This window comes from Equus quagga, chromosome 4, assembly GCF_021613505.1.
Source record: "Equus quagga isolate Etosha38 chromosome 4, UCLA_HA_Equagga_1.0, whole genome shotgun sequence".
NCBI classification, from domain to species: domain Eukaryota; kingdom Metazoa; phylum Chordata; class Mammalia; order Perissodactyla; family Equidae; genus Equus; species Equus quagga.
This window is the reverse complement of record NC_060270.1, coordinates 110693364-110710919: the sequence shown is the minus strand read 5'-3', so window position 1 is coordinate 110710919 and position 17556 is coordinate 110693364. Positions and strand designations below refer to the sequence as shown.

Here is a 17556-nt window from a genome sequence, read left to right as displayed (position 1 = left end):
AAGCACTAAAGAATATAGTTTTTAAAAGTCATATTTACTATCTGAAAACATGCTTTTCAGTTTAGTTTTTGAAAGTCAGTGGAAAACTAGAATTTAAAGTCTTTTTATTATATGACCACACTTTAAAATTACATTTTAAGTGTATACTTTAATTATATTTAAGATTTTAAAATATGTATTTTAAATATATATAATTCCCAAAAGTCAGCTTAAGTGGTAAAGATAATGTTTTTCATTTCTGTATCATTAAAGGAACTGTATGTTTTGTTCTTAGGAAACATCCTTCTGGTAGATGGAACAGCATGTGGAGAAATCAAAATCACTGATTTCGGTCTGTCCAAGATTATGGATGATGATAGCTATGGTGTAGATGGAATGGATCTAACTTCCCAAGGGGCAGGCACTTACTGGTAAATGTATTATTAAAAATATCAAAATGTCTAAATTAATGCCCAGTCTTTTTATGAGAGTTTAATTTTCATTTTTATTACCTTTGAGATTACTGTGGTGAGAGTTGTGATATGAAGTCTCTGAGTCAAGAGGGAGACTAAGTCAGTCCTCTTTTCTCATCTCCTCTTAACTGTAAACATCAGCAAACTGGAGGGAGAATGGCTTGGCCTTAGCAAGTGACTTCAGTACCTACCAGCCAGAAACTCCTGACATGGAGAATTAATGGATTTTCTTCTATAATGTTAGTGACGTTTATCATGAATAAAAATGCTTATATAAATACAATATCTTAGCTATTACAAGCAATAGCCATAATCATCAAGCCCTCTTTGTAGACGTTTCTGCTTACAGTTTTTGTTGGAGATGAATGTTTTGTTGATCAAGGATGGAAGAGAAATTTGGCATATTCTTGGTCTTCAGACTTGACTCTCAAAAATTCCTTTTAATGACTTCGGACATGTAAATACAAATTTAGATAGAACCATAGATTCACAGATGTAAGTCTAAATGAATGTCATTCCCTCCAGAGTACCTAGGTGCTGATAAAAATTATTTCAGTGTGAATTTTCAAATTTACTGTTAAATTTACCAAAGTGAAGTAGCATAGACTATAAAATTACAAAACAAACGCAGTTTTCAGAATAAATTAGTTTAGGAAAAGGGGTAAAATTTTAATTGTAAGAGAGATAACTGTACTCAGCTTCAGTGAACAATATAATGGCTAGAAACATAAATGTGACATGAGGGTTTCTGGAACAGTCTGCACACAGTTAGCCTGAGCACATAATAACCGGTTCCATAAGATGTCGCAGGTCTGTATGGACTTTACCTTTCATGAATAGGGATTAGTCACGTTCATGTATTCTTTTAAAACCATTTTAAAGTTTCAAATTCTGCTTATGGCACTTTCTAGGAATGCGAATAAGATAATATGTCATGGATTTTTTTTTTTTCACATTTAAAGAAAATTATCATTCAAACTAGTAAACCCCGAAAGTATCCTCAATCAGTAGTCTTGAGACTTTTTCCTTTTAGCAACAAGCCTCCTTTTTTCACAAGAAAATCTTAGAATCCTAAAAAATAAAACCAACAAAAACAAAGCTTCTTGGTAGAACCCGGGGTCCTCTGGAACAGTATGGAAAACTCCCCCTGTGTCGTTTCCCTCTCACTCTGGCTTCGCTAGTGTAGGGCAGGGCAAGGAAGTTTCCCTCTGACAGCTGGGCATGAGACAGGAAACCTTATATTTAGAGGGCTGTATAGGAAGGAGGATATAGTTGTGGCATTTCCATGTAGGAACCTGGGCTGTATTTCCCGTAGAAACAGCATTCCAAAACATGGTTAGTTTTCTACAGTCATATTAGTTTTTTAGTTATGTATTTGGTAAACTGAGATGTCCTGTTCAAACTTTTAGAATACATGTATATAGTGCTTTTACAAATTACCATTCATCCCCAGAAACTTAAACTTTTGTCTTTATCAGTTAGAAGAAAATCAGTTTTGTCCCTCCCTCCCCTAAGGTCTTAATTGCACTCATCCCTTAAATCCTGGCGCTCATTTTTCCTGGAAAGCTTTGTCTCTATCCCTACAATTCCTCCCCTTCTTACTCCTTTTTGCCTCCAGAGACGGCATAGCAGTGTTTAAGAGCCATTCTTGTTTCAGTCACACACACGTAGACCTACGCAAAATATCCACTTTTATTCGTAAAACAAATCTGGCTTTTTACTTGATTTGAGGGGTAGGAAAGGATTTACATCACAAGTAAGTTATTGGTCATCTTTGGTGGTTCTACTTCAAGAAATTTAATCTGTTTTTTAAGAGATCTGTCAACATCCTGCTGAAATTTAAATGATTTTAGCATAGTGAGTATAAAACTATAAAAAGAGAGTAGATTTGCATTTATCTATAATATTCCTTTTCAGGGTTTTTAACTTATCTAAATTTTTGATGTTTGAGATATTTGTATCCCTATAGATCTTTTTACTTATAACCTAAGGTGACATTTATTTTTACCTTTCCTTTATCTAAAATTATGAACTTATAAATAGTACTTACAAATGAGAAAATAGTATTTTTGAATACTCAGTGTATTTCAGACGCTGCTAGTGTTCGAAACTGCATAATGAAAGGAGCTCCTTGAGCTGCTCACAGTCTAGTGTGAGTTGAGAGTGATGCCATCATATGTGAGGAAGAAGGAAAGCTCTGCCTGGAGGGTAGCAGAGAGGGCTTATGGAGGTCGGTGGGGGGGTTCTTGAAGAAGAAAAGGTGCTCACCACGTGAAGTGGAGTGGTTAGGGATTGTCATATTCAAAAGCATGGGGAAAAAAAGTTGTGTGGGGAACCAAGTGAATTGTTTTTGCCTAGCCAGTTAGAGGGGGTGAGTGCAGATTTTGGAAATTTAAGTTGCTGCTAGATTAGGATGGGTCTTGTGTTACAAACGAGATGTGAGGTCTCACCTGGGCGGTGAGTCATGCTGAGATTCCTTAAACAAAAAAACCCACCTGATCAGATATGTGTTTTAGGAAGAGAACTGCCTACAGTTTGAATGCTGGTAAAGGCAGATGGGAGAAGATTTCTTCTACTATTATTAGAGACTTATTCAAATTAGAACATCATAATTTCTAATGATAATTTTTCTTTCTGTAGATAATATATATTTTATATATAAATATATTGCATACTGTATCACAACGTTTTACGCTTTGGCTCTAGAGTGAAATGATACATGGATGTAAATGCTTCAAAAGTTTGGTGATTTTCATTGATAAAATTTCTAAACTTTGTATATGGATAAAATGAGCATTCCAAGATTTTACATTTAGAAAATTTTAAATTATAGATTGCTAATAGTATCTTTGCCTTTTTTCTCCAAAAAAAAAAAAAAAAAAAAAACTATAGGTATTTACCTCCTGAATGTTTTGTAGTTGGAAAAGAACCACCAAAGATTTCCAACAAGGTTGATGTGTGGTCAGTCGGAGTCATCTTCTTTCAGTGTCTTTACGGTAGAAAGGTAAGTTAATGTAGACCAGATTCAGCTGTAGAGAGATAAGTTGAATTTTCCCCTCTTAAATGCAAAGTCTCATTACCTTGAAGTCAATTTAAATTCTTCCAAGGAAAGCTAGGCTTCTTCTCTATTTCTTCCTAAAATTTCTATGCATCAGAATTATTTTAATGTCACAACAGTTTACTTGGCCTGCTTTTTGCCTTTTTTTCCTTGAGAAGTAACTATCTGTCAACAGTGTTAACATTTCCTCCTGTTAAACTGGAGTCAGAACACTTTCCATTATCTTCTCTTCTCCCCACTTCCTCACATCCTCTACCCCATGCACACACAGTTTGGCCTAGGCCTAGTTTCCCTCTGTGCTTCCTCAGGGAAATTCCATCAAACTTAATCTCAATTCTTCCCAAACCCCTCTTTATATTAAAGTGGGAACTACAGGTTCCCATAGATGATATCTAATCCCTTCCTCAGTATGGAAAGAGAGGTTAAGGGACTTGTCTGGGAATTCACTGCAAGTTAGGACCAAAACCAGAGCTATTTCATTTATTTTATTCTTTGGGCTTTTTACAGATATTTCCACTACTTCTTTATCTCTTCTCTAATCAAACTTTATTTTTTAAACATTCAGAGTAAAGTTTTAAATTTCTTTTTGTTTGTATTTTATCTTTATTACTTATATTGTAGCAGCATTATTTTCTATGGTGTATTTGCAGTGTTTCAGCCATGTTGAGGATTGATTAGATGGGCTTTTGCAGCCTGCTATCAGTTATAACCTTGTTTCTATGAGATTGTATCCCAGCTTCCAAATAACTGACAGGATTTTTTAGAACACGAATCATTTGTATTTTGGGAATTTATTGACGACAATATCTCTGTTTAAATATTTTGTGAGATAAATTTCTCAACATTTTATTATTGTTGTTGTTTTTTAAGCCATTTGGTCACAATCAATCTCAACAAGACATTCTTCAAGAAAATACAATATTGAAAGCCACAGAAGTCCAGTTCCCTGTAAAACCGGTTGTAAGCAGTGAGGCAAAGGTATTAAGTTTATGTAAATGTTTTTGAAGTAAATGTTATTTCATAAATTGTGCTTAAAACAAAATAAGTACTTAGTAAGTAAAGTAAAAGGGATTGCTACCACAGGAAAGTCTGTCCAGTAGGGGCTGGTGATTTGCTCTGTGAGAAAGAGTTGCTTAGGCCCTTGGTTGTGATAGTTTTCATCTTTTAAGGACCCAAATATGGTCCCTGGTTCTTTGTTTGTACCAACTTGCTTTGAAAATTAGGGAAAATCACAAGATCTGGGCCTGTTGTTACCTTTATGTTTTACATATCAGCTTATGTTAATACTGAGATATTTAAGTGTGTAAGAAATAATAAAAGTAGTAATAACTGCCATTTATTTAATGCTTATTATGTGCTAGACATTGTGTTCATACTTTTTGTATATCTTTTTAAACTTTTTAAATATAGGTATTTTTGTTATTCCCATTTTATAAAGTAGGAAACCAGGCAAGCCATAGCAAAAGTACCTTGTCCAGAATCAGACCAGCTAATAAAATGGCAGAGCTGTGGCTCAACATATCCGCTTCTCCTAGACTCCAGAATGCACACCTTTGTCCATTATGCTGTGCTGCACTAGCTCTTGAGAAAGCCTGACCTCATCGTCTGCTCTGCTATGTGTAGCAGTCTGTGAATCTATAACAGACAGCTTCCTGTAGTTCTAATTTATAAATGCCTGTGTAATAACATGAAATAGCAAAACTTTTATGGTATTTAATATCTTCCCTTCATCCTGTTGGCCTTTCACATTTGTATTTTTACTCTTGTTTTTTTATACTCATCACAAAGCTCATTTTTCTGTGACTCCCCCATTGGAGTCTTCTCTTTTTTTAAACCCTGTGAAATTCGTAAAAAGCACATGAAGTTCCCATTTTCTCTGGTATGAATAGGCCATAAGAATAATTCATAAACAGGCATTATATAGTTTCTATACTCTCAGAGTATAGATACGCACTGCTGGATCTTGCCCCTGATCGAGGTCATAGTGGCCTTTGAATTGAAAATGTACTGCTTTTTGTTAATCTCAGTATTTATTGGAAATGTCCTCTATTTCATTTTCTGTAACATCTTTATTGGTTTTTTGCAAGTTGTTTGAATGATTTTTAGAAGATTTTGACAATTAAAAAGATAACATATCCTTTCTTTAAAGCACAATTATTTTCAAGAGGTAAATATGACTCCTTTAAAAAGATTTTGATAGTAACTAGCGTCTAAATTTTGTCTTCCCTTTCTATCTACAGCATCAGTGAGAACAGAAACTAAATTTAGTCAATGCAAGATCCTTTTTTTTTCTTAATACTGACAAAAATGACCAGGAATTAGTGTAGTGTGCCAAAAAGAAGTCCCATTTAGGCATCTCTGGTTCTAGCCTAGGCTCTTTATAGGTGCCACAATCACTGTTTTGGAATCTGGGGAAGGTCACATTGTTGGTTTTTTTAACCTCTTGTCCTCCTTCACCAAGTACCTCCGTTGACCTTGTGTGGGCATCTTAAGTACATTACTCCTCACAGAATTTTTAACCTTGCTGTTGGTACTTTTCATCCTCTCACACTCTGTCTTCAACATATCAGTCACTCTTGAATTTCTTTCCTCCATCTTAATCATTTTCAGAGTGGTCTCTGAAACTTTTTTTATTTATTAAAGACTTAAAAAGATAAAACCTGTGTGATCAGAAAGACTTCTGATGAATGTGAGTAAGCTAACCATGGTATGATAATGGGAAGAGCTAGTTTGTTTTTAGAGAAAAAAATTACTTTTAATAAATATCAGAGCAAAGAAAATGCAAGAGTTACTTCTTAATATGGTTAAACTTTGACTTAAAGTTATATATCTTAGTTTTCCTACAGATACTTTAATTCGTGAATTTATGTGGCAATTAAGAATTTCAAGATAAGGTTATTTCTAGTGTGAGCAATAAGAAAGGAAAAGAGTTATCCCTTAAGAATGTTTTATCTTTTGCAAAAAATGTAGGAATCTCTCACATATAATATTAGATGAAAGAAACCAGGCAAAGGAGAAAATAATCTATCATTCCATTTATATAAAGAAATAATAAAAACTCAACTATGGCATTAGAAGTCAGGATAGAGGTTACCCAGGTAGTCTGGGGGCAGAGCCAGTGCCTGGAAGGCGGCATGAAGAGACTTAGCAGGTTCTGGTAAAGTTCTTTTTCTTGAATTAAATAGATATATTCACTTTGTGTTGTACACTTATGATTTGTGACCTTTTTAAAAAATATAAAAAATCTTTATTGAAGTATAACGTAAGAAGCTATTCTCAAGGATAGAATATATAAAGCCAGTTTGAGAAGGAAAAAAGATAGTGATCTACGGACAGCTAATCTTCAACAAAGGTGCCAAGAAGATACAGTAGAAAAGATAGTCTCTTCCATAAATGGTGTTGGGAAAACTGGACAGCCACATGCAAAAGAATGAAGGTAGACCACTATCTCACGCCTTACACAAAAATAAACTCAAAATGGATCAAAGACTTGAAGATATGTCCTGAAACTATAAAACTCCTGGAAGATAACATCAGTAGTACACTCTTTGACGTCAAACTAAAAAGGATCTTTTCGAATACCATGTCTTCTCAGACAAGGGAAACAAAAGAAAAACAAATGGGAGTTCGTCAGACTAAAGAGCTTCTGCAAGGCAAAAGAAACTAGAATCAAAACAAAGAGACAACCCACCAATTGGGAGAAATTGTTTGCAAATCATATATTTGACAAGGGGCTAATCTCCATAATATATAAGGAACTCACACAACTGAACAATAAAAAACAAACAACCCAATCAAAAAATGGGCAGAGGATATGAACAGAGATTTTTCAAAACAAGATGTACAGATGGTCAACAAACACATGAAAAGATGTTCAATGTCACTAATCATCAGGGAAATGCAAATCAAAACCACACTAAGATAATCACCTTCAGCCTGTTAAAATGGCTATAATCACTAAGACTAAAAATAACAAATGTTGGAGAGGGTGTGGAGAAAAGGGAACCATCATACACTGCTGGTGGGAATGCAAACTGGTGCAGCCACTATGGAAAACAGTATGGAGACTCCTCAAAAAAGGAAAAATGGAAATACTATATGACCCAGCTATCCCACTACTGGGTATCTACCCAAACAACTTGAAATCAACAATCCCAAATAACATATGTCCCCCCATGTTCATTGCAGCACTATTCACAATAGCTAAGACACGGAAACAATCCAAGTGCCCATTGACTGATGACTGGATAAAGACGATGTGGTACATATATACAGTGGAATACTACTCAGCCATAAAATGACAAATTCATCCCATTTGCAATAACATTGAAGGACCTGGTGAGATTATGCTAAGCAAAATAAGCCAGTCTGAGAAAGACAAACACCAGATGATTTCACTCATATGTGGAATATAAACAAATACGTGGACAAAGAAAACAGTTCACTGGTTACCAGGGGAAGAGTGGTGGGGGGTTGGCACAAGGGGTGAAGGGGGAACCTATGTGGTAACAGACAAGAAATAATGAACAACTGAAATCTCACATTGATGTAAACTATTTATGAACTCAATAAAAAAAAACAGTGATTATTACATTCCATTATTCCATTATTTAGGTTTTTCAAAAGTGTCCTGATACACACTGTTAACCTAGGAAATGAAAATACCAATAGAAGTGTCACTTCAGTATTCCTTTCATCTAAAGAAAGTCTTTATGCTCAACAGGAAAAAAATATTATGGCCAAAAATGGCATAATTACCTCTGGCCAAACTATACTGATAATAAAATGGAAGGAGAGTGAGAGGATTGTTTTAGCAGAAGAAAAATTCTAGAAGAAAAAAAGTCTCCAGAATTTTCTAAGAAATGCAGCTTTCCACATTCAGCATGGTACTGGAAATCCTAGCCAGAGCAATTAGGCAAGAAAAGGAAATAAAAGGAATCCAAATCAGAAAGGAGGAATTAAAACTGTCACTATTTGCAGATAACATGCTATTATATGTAGAAAACCCTAAAGACTCTACAAAAAAACTGTTAGAACTAATGAACGAATTCAGTACAGTTGCAGGATACAAAATCAATATACAAAAATCTGTTGTATTTCTCTACATTAATAAACTTATGAGAGAAAATAAAATAACCCATTTACAGTTTCATCAAAAAGAATAAAATACCTACAAATAAATTTAACCAAGGAGATGAAAGACCTGTATACTGAAAACTATAAGACATTGATAAAAGACACAAACGGAGGGGCCAGCACCATGGCTTAGTGGTTAAGTTCAGCGTGGTTTGCTTCGGTGGCCCTGGTTGAGATCCTGGGCGTGGACCTACACCACTGATCAGCCATGCTGTGGCACATATAAAATATATAAAATAGAGGAAGATTGGCACAGATGTTAGCCCAGGGCTAGTCTTCTCAGCAAAAAAAAAAAAAAAAAGGACTCAAATGGAAAGATATTCTATGCTCATGGATTGGTAAAATTAATATTGTTAAAAAGTCCATACTACCCAAAGCAATCCACAGATTCAATGCAATCCTATCAAAATTCCAATGGCTTTTTTCACAGAAATAGGACAAACAATCCTAAAATTTCTGTGGAACCACAGAAGACCATGAATAGCCAAAGCAATCTTGAGAAAGAAAAACAAAGGTGGAGGCATTATGCTTCTTGATTTCAAACTATATTTCATAGCTGTAGTAATCAAAACAGTATGGTATTGGCATAAAAACAGACATATAGATCTATGGAAGAGAATAGAGAGCACAGAAATAAATCCACACAGGTATGAGTGATTAATTTACAACAAAGGGCGCATGAATATACAATGGAGAAAGGCAGTCTCTTTAATAAATGGTGCTGGGAAAACTGGACAGCCACATGCAAAAGAATGAAACTGGACCACTATCTTAGACCATACACAAAAATTAACTCAAAATGGATGAAAGTCTTGAACATAATACCTAAAACCATAAACCTTCTAGAAGAAATGTAGACAGTTAAGCTCTTGACGTCAGTCTTGGAGAGGATTATTTGGATTTGACACTAATAGCAAAGGCAACAAAAGCAAAAATAAGTGGGATTGCATCAAATGAAAAAGCTGCTTGCACAGCAAAGGAAACCATCAAAATGAAAAGGCATCCTACTGAATGGGAGAGAATATTTGCAAACCATATATCTGATGAGGGCTTAATATCCAAAATATATAAAGAACTCATACAACTCAACAACAACAAAAAGTCCAATTTAAAAATAGGCAGAAAATTTAATAGACATTTTTCCGAGGAAGACATTCACATGGCTAACAGGTGCATGAAAAGATGCTCAACATCACTGGTAAATCAGGAAAATGCAAATCAAAACCACAATGAATTATCACCTCATATCTGTTAGAATGGCTGTCATCAGAAAGACAAGAAATGTTGGAGAGGATGTGGAGAAAAGGGAACACTTGGGCACTGTTGGTAGGAATGTAATTTGGAAAACAATAAGATTCCTCAAAAAATTAAAACTAGAAATATCATATGATCTAGCAATTCTGCTGCTGGGTATTTATCTGAAGAAAAGGAAAACACTAACTCAAAAAGAAACATGCACCCCATGTTAATTGTAGCATTATTTACAACTGCCAAGGCATGGAAGCAACCTAAGTGTCCATCAATGGATAAGTGGATAAAGAAACTGTGGTGTATATATATACAATGGAATATTAGCCATTAAAAAGAAGGAAATCTTGCCATTTGCAACAGCATGGATGGAGCTTAAGGGCGTTATGCTAAGTGAATTAAGTCAGAAATAGACATACCGTATGATCTTATATGTCAGATCTTTAAAAAAATAAAAAAGAGCTCATGGATATAGAGAACACATTGGTGGTTGCCAGAGGTGGGGGGGAGTGGGGTTGGTTTGGATGAAGGGGGTCAAAGGATACAAATTTCCAATTATAGAATGTCCTGGGGATATAATGTACAGTATGATGACTATAGTTAATAATACCGTATTGTATATTTAAAAGTTGCTGAGAGAAAAGATCTTAAAAGTTCTCATCACAAGAAAAAAATTTGTGCTAATTTGTAATATTAACTAGATTTATTGTGATGATAATTTCATAGTATATACAAATGTTGAATCATGTTGTACACCTGAAACGAATACAATGTTATATGTCAATTATACTGCAAAAAAAAAAAATACCACATGATCCAGCAATTCCACTTCTAGGTAAATACCCCAAAAAACATGAAAGCAGGGACTCACACAGATCATTCATAACAGCATTATTCACAATAGCTAAAAGGTAGAAAAAACTAAAAAATGTCAATCAACAGATAAATGGATAAACAAAATGTGGCATATACATGCAGTGGAATACTATTCAGCCTTAAAAGTGAACAAAATTCTCATGCATGCTACAACGGATGACTCTTATGCCGAATGAAATAAGCAACACACAAGGACAAATAAATATTGTATGTTTCCACTATAAGGTATCTAGAATAGTCAGATGGTAAAGAGCATAGAATAGTGGTTGCCAATGCTTGGGGGAAGGAGGATTGGGGAGTTATTGTTTAATGGGTACAGAATTTCAGTTTTGAATGATGAAAAAGTTCTGAAGATGGATAATGGTGATGTTGCACAACACTGTGAATGTACTTAATGTCACGGAATTGTACACTCCAAAAGGATTAAAATGCTACTTTTTATATTATGTATATTTTATTGCACTTAAAGAAAGAATGCAGCTTTCCAGCAGTAAGTTTAAATGGTAGCAAAAATAATTTAGACTATATATGCAAAAGAATGAAAGTTAACCATTATATTAGACCATACACAAAAATTAACTCAAAGTGGATTAAAGACTTGAATGTGGGACCTGAATCCATAAAACTCCTGGAAGAAAACATAGGCAGCACACTCTTTGATGTCAATCTTAGCAGTATCTTATTGAATACCGTGTCTCCTCAGGCAAGGGAAACAAAAGAAAAAATAAACAAATGGGACTACATCAAACTAAAAAGCTTCTCCATGGCAAAGCAAACCATCAACAAAATGAAAAGACAACCTACCAATTGGGAGAAAATATTTGCAAGTCATATATCCGATAAGGGGTTAATATCCAAAATATGTAAAGGACTCATACAACTCAACAACAAAAAAAGCCGATTAAAAACTGGGCAGAGGATGTAAACAGACATTTTTCCAAAGAAAATACACAGATGGCCAACAGGCACATGAAGAGATACTCAACATCACTAATTATTAGAGAAATGCAAATCAAAACCAGAGTGAGATACCATATCATGCCTGTCAGAATGGCTGTTATTAAAAAGACAAGAAATAACAAGTGTTGGTAAGGATGTGGAGAAAAAGGAACCCTCATACACTGCTGTGGGAATGTAAACTGGTGAAGCCACTATGGAAAACAGTATGGAGATTTCTCAAAAAATTAAGAATAGAAAACACCATAAGATCTAGGTATTCCACTTCTGGATATGTATCCAAAGAACATGGAAACATGAATTTGAAAAGATACATGCACCCTCATGTTCACTGCAGCATTATTCACAATAGCCAAGACTTGTAAACAACCTAAGTGCCCATCAGTGGATGAATGGATAAGGAAGTATATAATGGACTACTACTCAGCCATAAAAAAAGACGTATCATGCCATTTGTGACAACGTGGGTGGACCTTGAGGGTATTGTGCAAAGCAAAGTAAGTCAGATGGAGAAAGACAATTATTGTATGACTTCACTCATGTGGAAGATAAACACATTAATATGGAGAACAGATTGGTGGGAACCAGAAGGCAAGGGGGCAGGGGGAAGGGCAAAGGGGCAAAGGGGCACATGTGTATGGTGATGGATGCCAACTAGACTTTTGCTGGTGAACGTAATGCAATCTACAGAAGTTGAAAAATGATGTACACCTGAAATTTATATAATGTTATAAACCTGTATGACCTCAAATAAATAAATAAATATAAAAGATGATGTGGTGTGTATATATGTGATGAAATACTATTCAGCCATAAAAAGATGAAATCTTGCCATTTGTGACAACATGGATGGATCTTGAGGGTATTATGCTGAGAGAAATAAGTTAAACAGAGAAATCCAAATACAGTATGATTTCACTCACATGGAGAAGATAAAAAAACAACAAACAAATGCTTAGACACAGAGAATAGATTGGGTTACCAGAGGGGGTGGGCGAAAAGGGTACAAGGGCACATTTGTACAGTGATGGGAAAAAAAAAAAGTTAGACTACAAAGTGAACCACTAGGGGCTATGAGTTAAAAGTTGAATTTGGAATGAGAATTTTATTGCTGCAGAAAAACATTTTTTAAGGCTTGAACCTCTAATAAAATGAAATCTATTTATTGTCTTAACTTTGTCCATCCTTCTAAAGGGTTCAGTTGATTGATATTTAAAAGGGGGCCTTAGATGACTTTTTTTTTTTTTTTTAAAGGCCTTTATAAGACGCTGTTTGGCATACCGAAAAGAAGATCGATTTGATGTGCACCAACTGGCAAATGACCCATACCTCCTCCCGCACATGAGAAGATCAAATTCTTCAGGAAACTTACACATGGCTGGGCTGACAGCATCCCCTACACCCCCTTCTTCAAGCATAATTACTTACTGACTTCCCTCCAAAACTGGCATGATATCTTTGAATTGCTTCCAGATGCACACTTGAGTTTGAGAGCATTTGAGTGTTTTTGTTGTTTTCTTTTTTACACAGGACATGGTTGAGAACTGTGATGAAGTTCTTCATAGCGTCATTTGTATGAGACTGGATCATGGACAATGAATAAATGTACACTTCTGACTATAACCTTGAGCAGTGAAGGATGACGGCCTGTTGCACAGAAACAGGAGTACCATGTTAAGATAGAAGAAAAATGGTTTTTTGTTTGTTTGGGGGAACACTGTAAATAACGTTTATAATACTTAAATACATTTGGTTGTTACTAGAGAGTTCTAATATGAAGGGTAGTTTTTCATTATTTAAAAACACATGAAAAAAATATGAGACATATTTCTCACACAAGAACTATAGTGCCTGGATACATTCTTCAGCATTCGGCAGTTACCTGCTGAAACCAAAGTAAGAACTGAATGACAGTGACAGTTGTGTTTTATAGTAATAGAATGTGAGAGTTAGACTCTGGACAAAGTTAGACTGTCATTTGCTTGTTCTGGCTTTTACCAAGTTGTACCTCGAAATCATGTCCGTTTTTTTCACTGGTTATGTTAAAGGGAGAGCTCAGATACTTTACACCCTTGACAAAATGAGCTGCTTGTTTTGAAATCAGTTGAATTCACTAAATTGTAATATCTCCAGTGTTTTCAACATGTTACAATTAACAGATATTTTTCTTTTATTACCAGGCCTTGTTCATTAAAACAAGTGACAGTATGTAACCAAATGCAGACCAGTTCTATGCAGGATAATGATAAATTCCCTTCTAGCTCTATTGTAAATTGTTGTACAGATGTCGTATTTCAATTACCAAGTTTCAGCAGCTTATTCTTGTACAAATGTTTAAAAATAGGGCTTTTCTAATTGGATATTGTATTTTTTTTAAGTCTTCTTGAAGGCGCTTTAATTGCTGCTAAATGATGTTGCTTCTTTGCTAAAAAATCGAATGACCTCCTTAAAGGTGCAAGTCGACTGTACATCATAGAGTGATATTAAAAGCGGACATTCATTAACAATCAAGGCATGTAAAACTGATCCATGTTGGACTTGTAGAGTTCTCTAAATCAGTTTCTTGGGTTCTAGGGCTGTGGAGCACATAGATACTAGATTTATAAACTGTTCATGGTTATTCTACATTTCTAGAAGGTTCTTATCAGCAAGATGGGATGATGGTCCCATAAACAAGTTTCTTGTGGTTTGTACAGATTTGTTAAAATGTGAACATTTTCTAATTGCCTTGTATGGTAGAAACCATTATTTTTCAGGATGCTGTATTTCACTCCTGTAAGATTATTTCTTTATTGTCACATTCATAATGCTGATACTTACATGTAAGTTGTCCATGTTGCCGAAAAGGAGGCTATAACTTACAACAGATTCTCCTTAATATTGTACAGTTAAACTGTGGCTCTTATTTCTGATGTTGCAAGCCATTTTGTTTTTTCGTTGTACATAGACACATTGTCTCTTTAAGATGCTGCTGAAATTGTAGAGAATGTAGCCAAAACAGTAATAAACAATGACAGTTAAAATTTAAAGACTATGAAAATTACATTCGAAGGGAGCTTTCAAGATTTAGGGTATTGACTGATTTGGCTCCTTAAGAATCAGCTGAATAAATCCTTTAAGTATGCTTCAAGACAAGTATAAAGTGTTTCAAGCTGTTAAAGTAAACCTAATAACCATTATCAAGGCTAATCCTAGGTAAGTAACACTTAGCACTATCAGGAATGGCGTAAGGGCTATACCTGCTCCTCTGTAGATTAAGATAGAAATCCTGTAAAAAAAATATGGACACAGTAATGAAATGTTAGCATTGATTGAGTGCTTTAGGTGCTGCCCGAAAATTTTTCAGTTTTGTTGTTTTGGGTTTTTATCTTTCCAAATCATAAAGTGCTATGTTCATATAGTAACTATTATTTGAAGTCCTGAATTAAAAGAAAATGCCCAGTTTTGCTTAAAATTTTGGTGAGATATTAAGTGGACTGTACATCTCACATGAAGACCTAGCCTAGATCACTGCTTTACCATATTAATTTCAAATGAATGAAAATGACTGCTGCTGTCAAAATGTAGGAAAGGAGGAAAACAAGCCATAAAACTGCTTCCCTGACCTGGGTTTGGTAATCATTTAGAATCAAAGATGTATTGGAGATGAATTAACTCATAGACTGTCTCTTCATCTTAAAGTTCTCCAAACAAAAGCTATAGGTTTAGGGTACTATGTCAGTTACCCAGCAAATACAAGATGGCCAGCTGAGCCAAATTGAATAATTTACTGTTATCTTCACGTGGGAAATCGGTGTCTTTCACTAAATAATTTCAGTTGCTCTGGCGATCTTTGGCTCTAATATCCTTTGAAGCTTAAATTGTTTTCTGGTCTCTTGAATTTTGTCTTCAGAATTAAAGCATGTCTTGTATCCCTAAGACAGTAGCCAAGGTCTTCTCCCTTTGAGAGTCAGCACTGATGCAAGGTAAAATGTACAGTTTTTGCAAATAATTTTAAAGTTTCTTCGATGTGAATTAGCTATAGTGTGTGCATGTTGAGAGGAAGTAAGGGTAGAAATCACCCTAATCATCTGTAAGTCGGGGAGTTGGGTAGATACTTGGTTGTTTTTCAAAAATAAAGTCTCGGTCTATTTTTTTCCTTACTGGCTGCCATCCCCTTCTCCTAAAAAACAGAACTCTTTCCGTTTAAAGGGACATAAAATGTGAACGAATACTTTTACAGATACCTCATTACATGAAGCCAAAGTGGTGGAGAGCTTCAGTGAAACATTTTAAGAGTATATTGTTTGTTTTGCTGTTCATCGTTACTTATTAAATGCAATAATGTTGATTATCATCAGATGTTATTAGCTATGTTTTAGTGGCAGTGCAGACTCTGCTGTCCTTTTAGATTGTTAGTTTACTCTAGAATTTAATTACATTGCTGTTGGATTTGTGTGTGAAAAAAGACAGTCTTATTTATACCTTTAAAATCACATTGGCAGATCTTTCTCTAATCCCACTTTAAATTTTGACGTGTTAGGGTGATAATTTTCCTCCCAAATATACTAAACTTTAATGTTCTGTAGGCTTAATCTAATTCAAAAAGTGCGTTTAGGGGCCAGCCCTGTGGCTGAGGGGTTAAGTTCACGTGCTCTGTTTCAGCGGCCCAGGGTTTCGCTGGTTTGGATCCTGGGTGTGAACATGGCACCGCTCATCAGGCCATGCTGAGGTGGCATCCCACATGCCACATCTAGAAGGACCCACAACTAAAATATACAACTATGTACTGGGGGGATTTGGGGAGAAAAAGCAGGGGGTGGGGAGTGCATTTAGCATCTAGTTTATAAGTCATACTATTAGAATTCTCATTCCTGAATTTCAGGAATTCTGCAACAGTTTTAGAATTTATATAATTTATCTGTTGATTTTTGAGGATTTTTCCCCTGGGAATTCTTTAATTTTTGAATGGGAAAGATTTGACTAAATGTGTATAAACCAACTTCAAAAATTTGCACAGAGCCAGAGGAGAACTTAGAAGAGTTATTTTTAGTTAGGACCAAAATGTGTGATTTTCACCTGGAAATTGTCACTCATTTAAAATACTAGGGATATAGATTACCTACATATATACACATGACTTTTTGTTTTTTAAAGTATAGTTGACATACAATATTATATTAGTTTCAGGTGTACAATATAGTGATTTGACACATGCATTGTGAGGTGATCACAATAAGTCTAGTAATCATCTGTCACCATACGAAGTTATTACAATATTATTGACTATATTCTCACATATGACTGCTATAAGAAAGCCAATGCAATATACCAGTTAAGAACTCAGATTTTGGAACCAGATTCTTTGAATTCAAATGTCGACTGCCATTTACTACCTGTGTCTCAGGTTCCTCATCTGAAAATAAGGATAATAGTAGCTACCATACAGAGTGGTTGTGAGGAGTAAATGAGTTCACATATATAATGCACTTAGAACCATGCTCAGTACACTGTAATACCATGTATAATAAGCTGCTATTACCATCATTCTTTCTTAAGACTCAAAGAGTATTCTCTTGCTTTTTACATATACAATGCAGTCTGCGGTGCTTCCTGTGATAATTTAAATTCTTTCAAGAAATAGTTTTACAATGCTTGACTCAAGCTTCAAACAGTGATGATTAGATTACCTGAAAGTGGGAGAAAGAGTAGCAATTTAAAACAAAAAATAGCAACTCTTTGTGTAAAATTGTAATTGCCAAAAGGATCATACCCTAACCATTTATGCTATTTTATCAGAGGCAGTTCTACCATACTTTCCAGGCTTTTCCTTGCTAGTGACAACCATCT

General features: G+C 35.0%; 1 protein-coding gene across 1 annotated transcript in view; it reads left to right on the top strand.

Annotated features, from left to right (window-relative positions):
• Positions 1–15865, top strand: part of TLK1 (tousled like kinase 1) — a 137801-nt gene extending 121936 nt beyond the window's left edge. Inside the window, exons 18-21 of the mRNA XM_046658692.1 lie at positions 275–410; positions 3345–3456; positions 4381–4488; positions 12982–15865. Coding sequence (XP_046514648.1) covers positions 275–410; positions 3345–3456; positions 4381–4488; positions 12982–13158 — 533 coding nt within the window. The 3' untranslated portion in view covers positions 13159–15865. The remainder of the gene's footprint in view (positions 1–274; positions 411–3344; positions 3457–4380; positions 4489–12981) is intronic.
• Positions 15866–17556: the final 1691 nt, after the last annotated feature.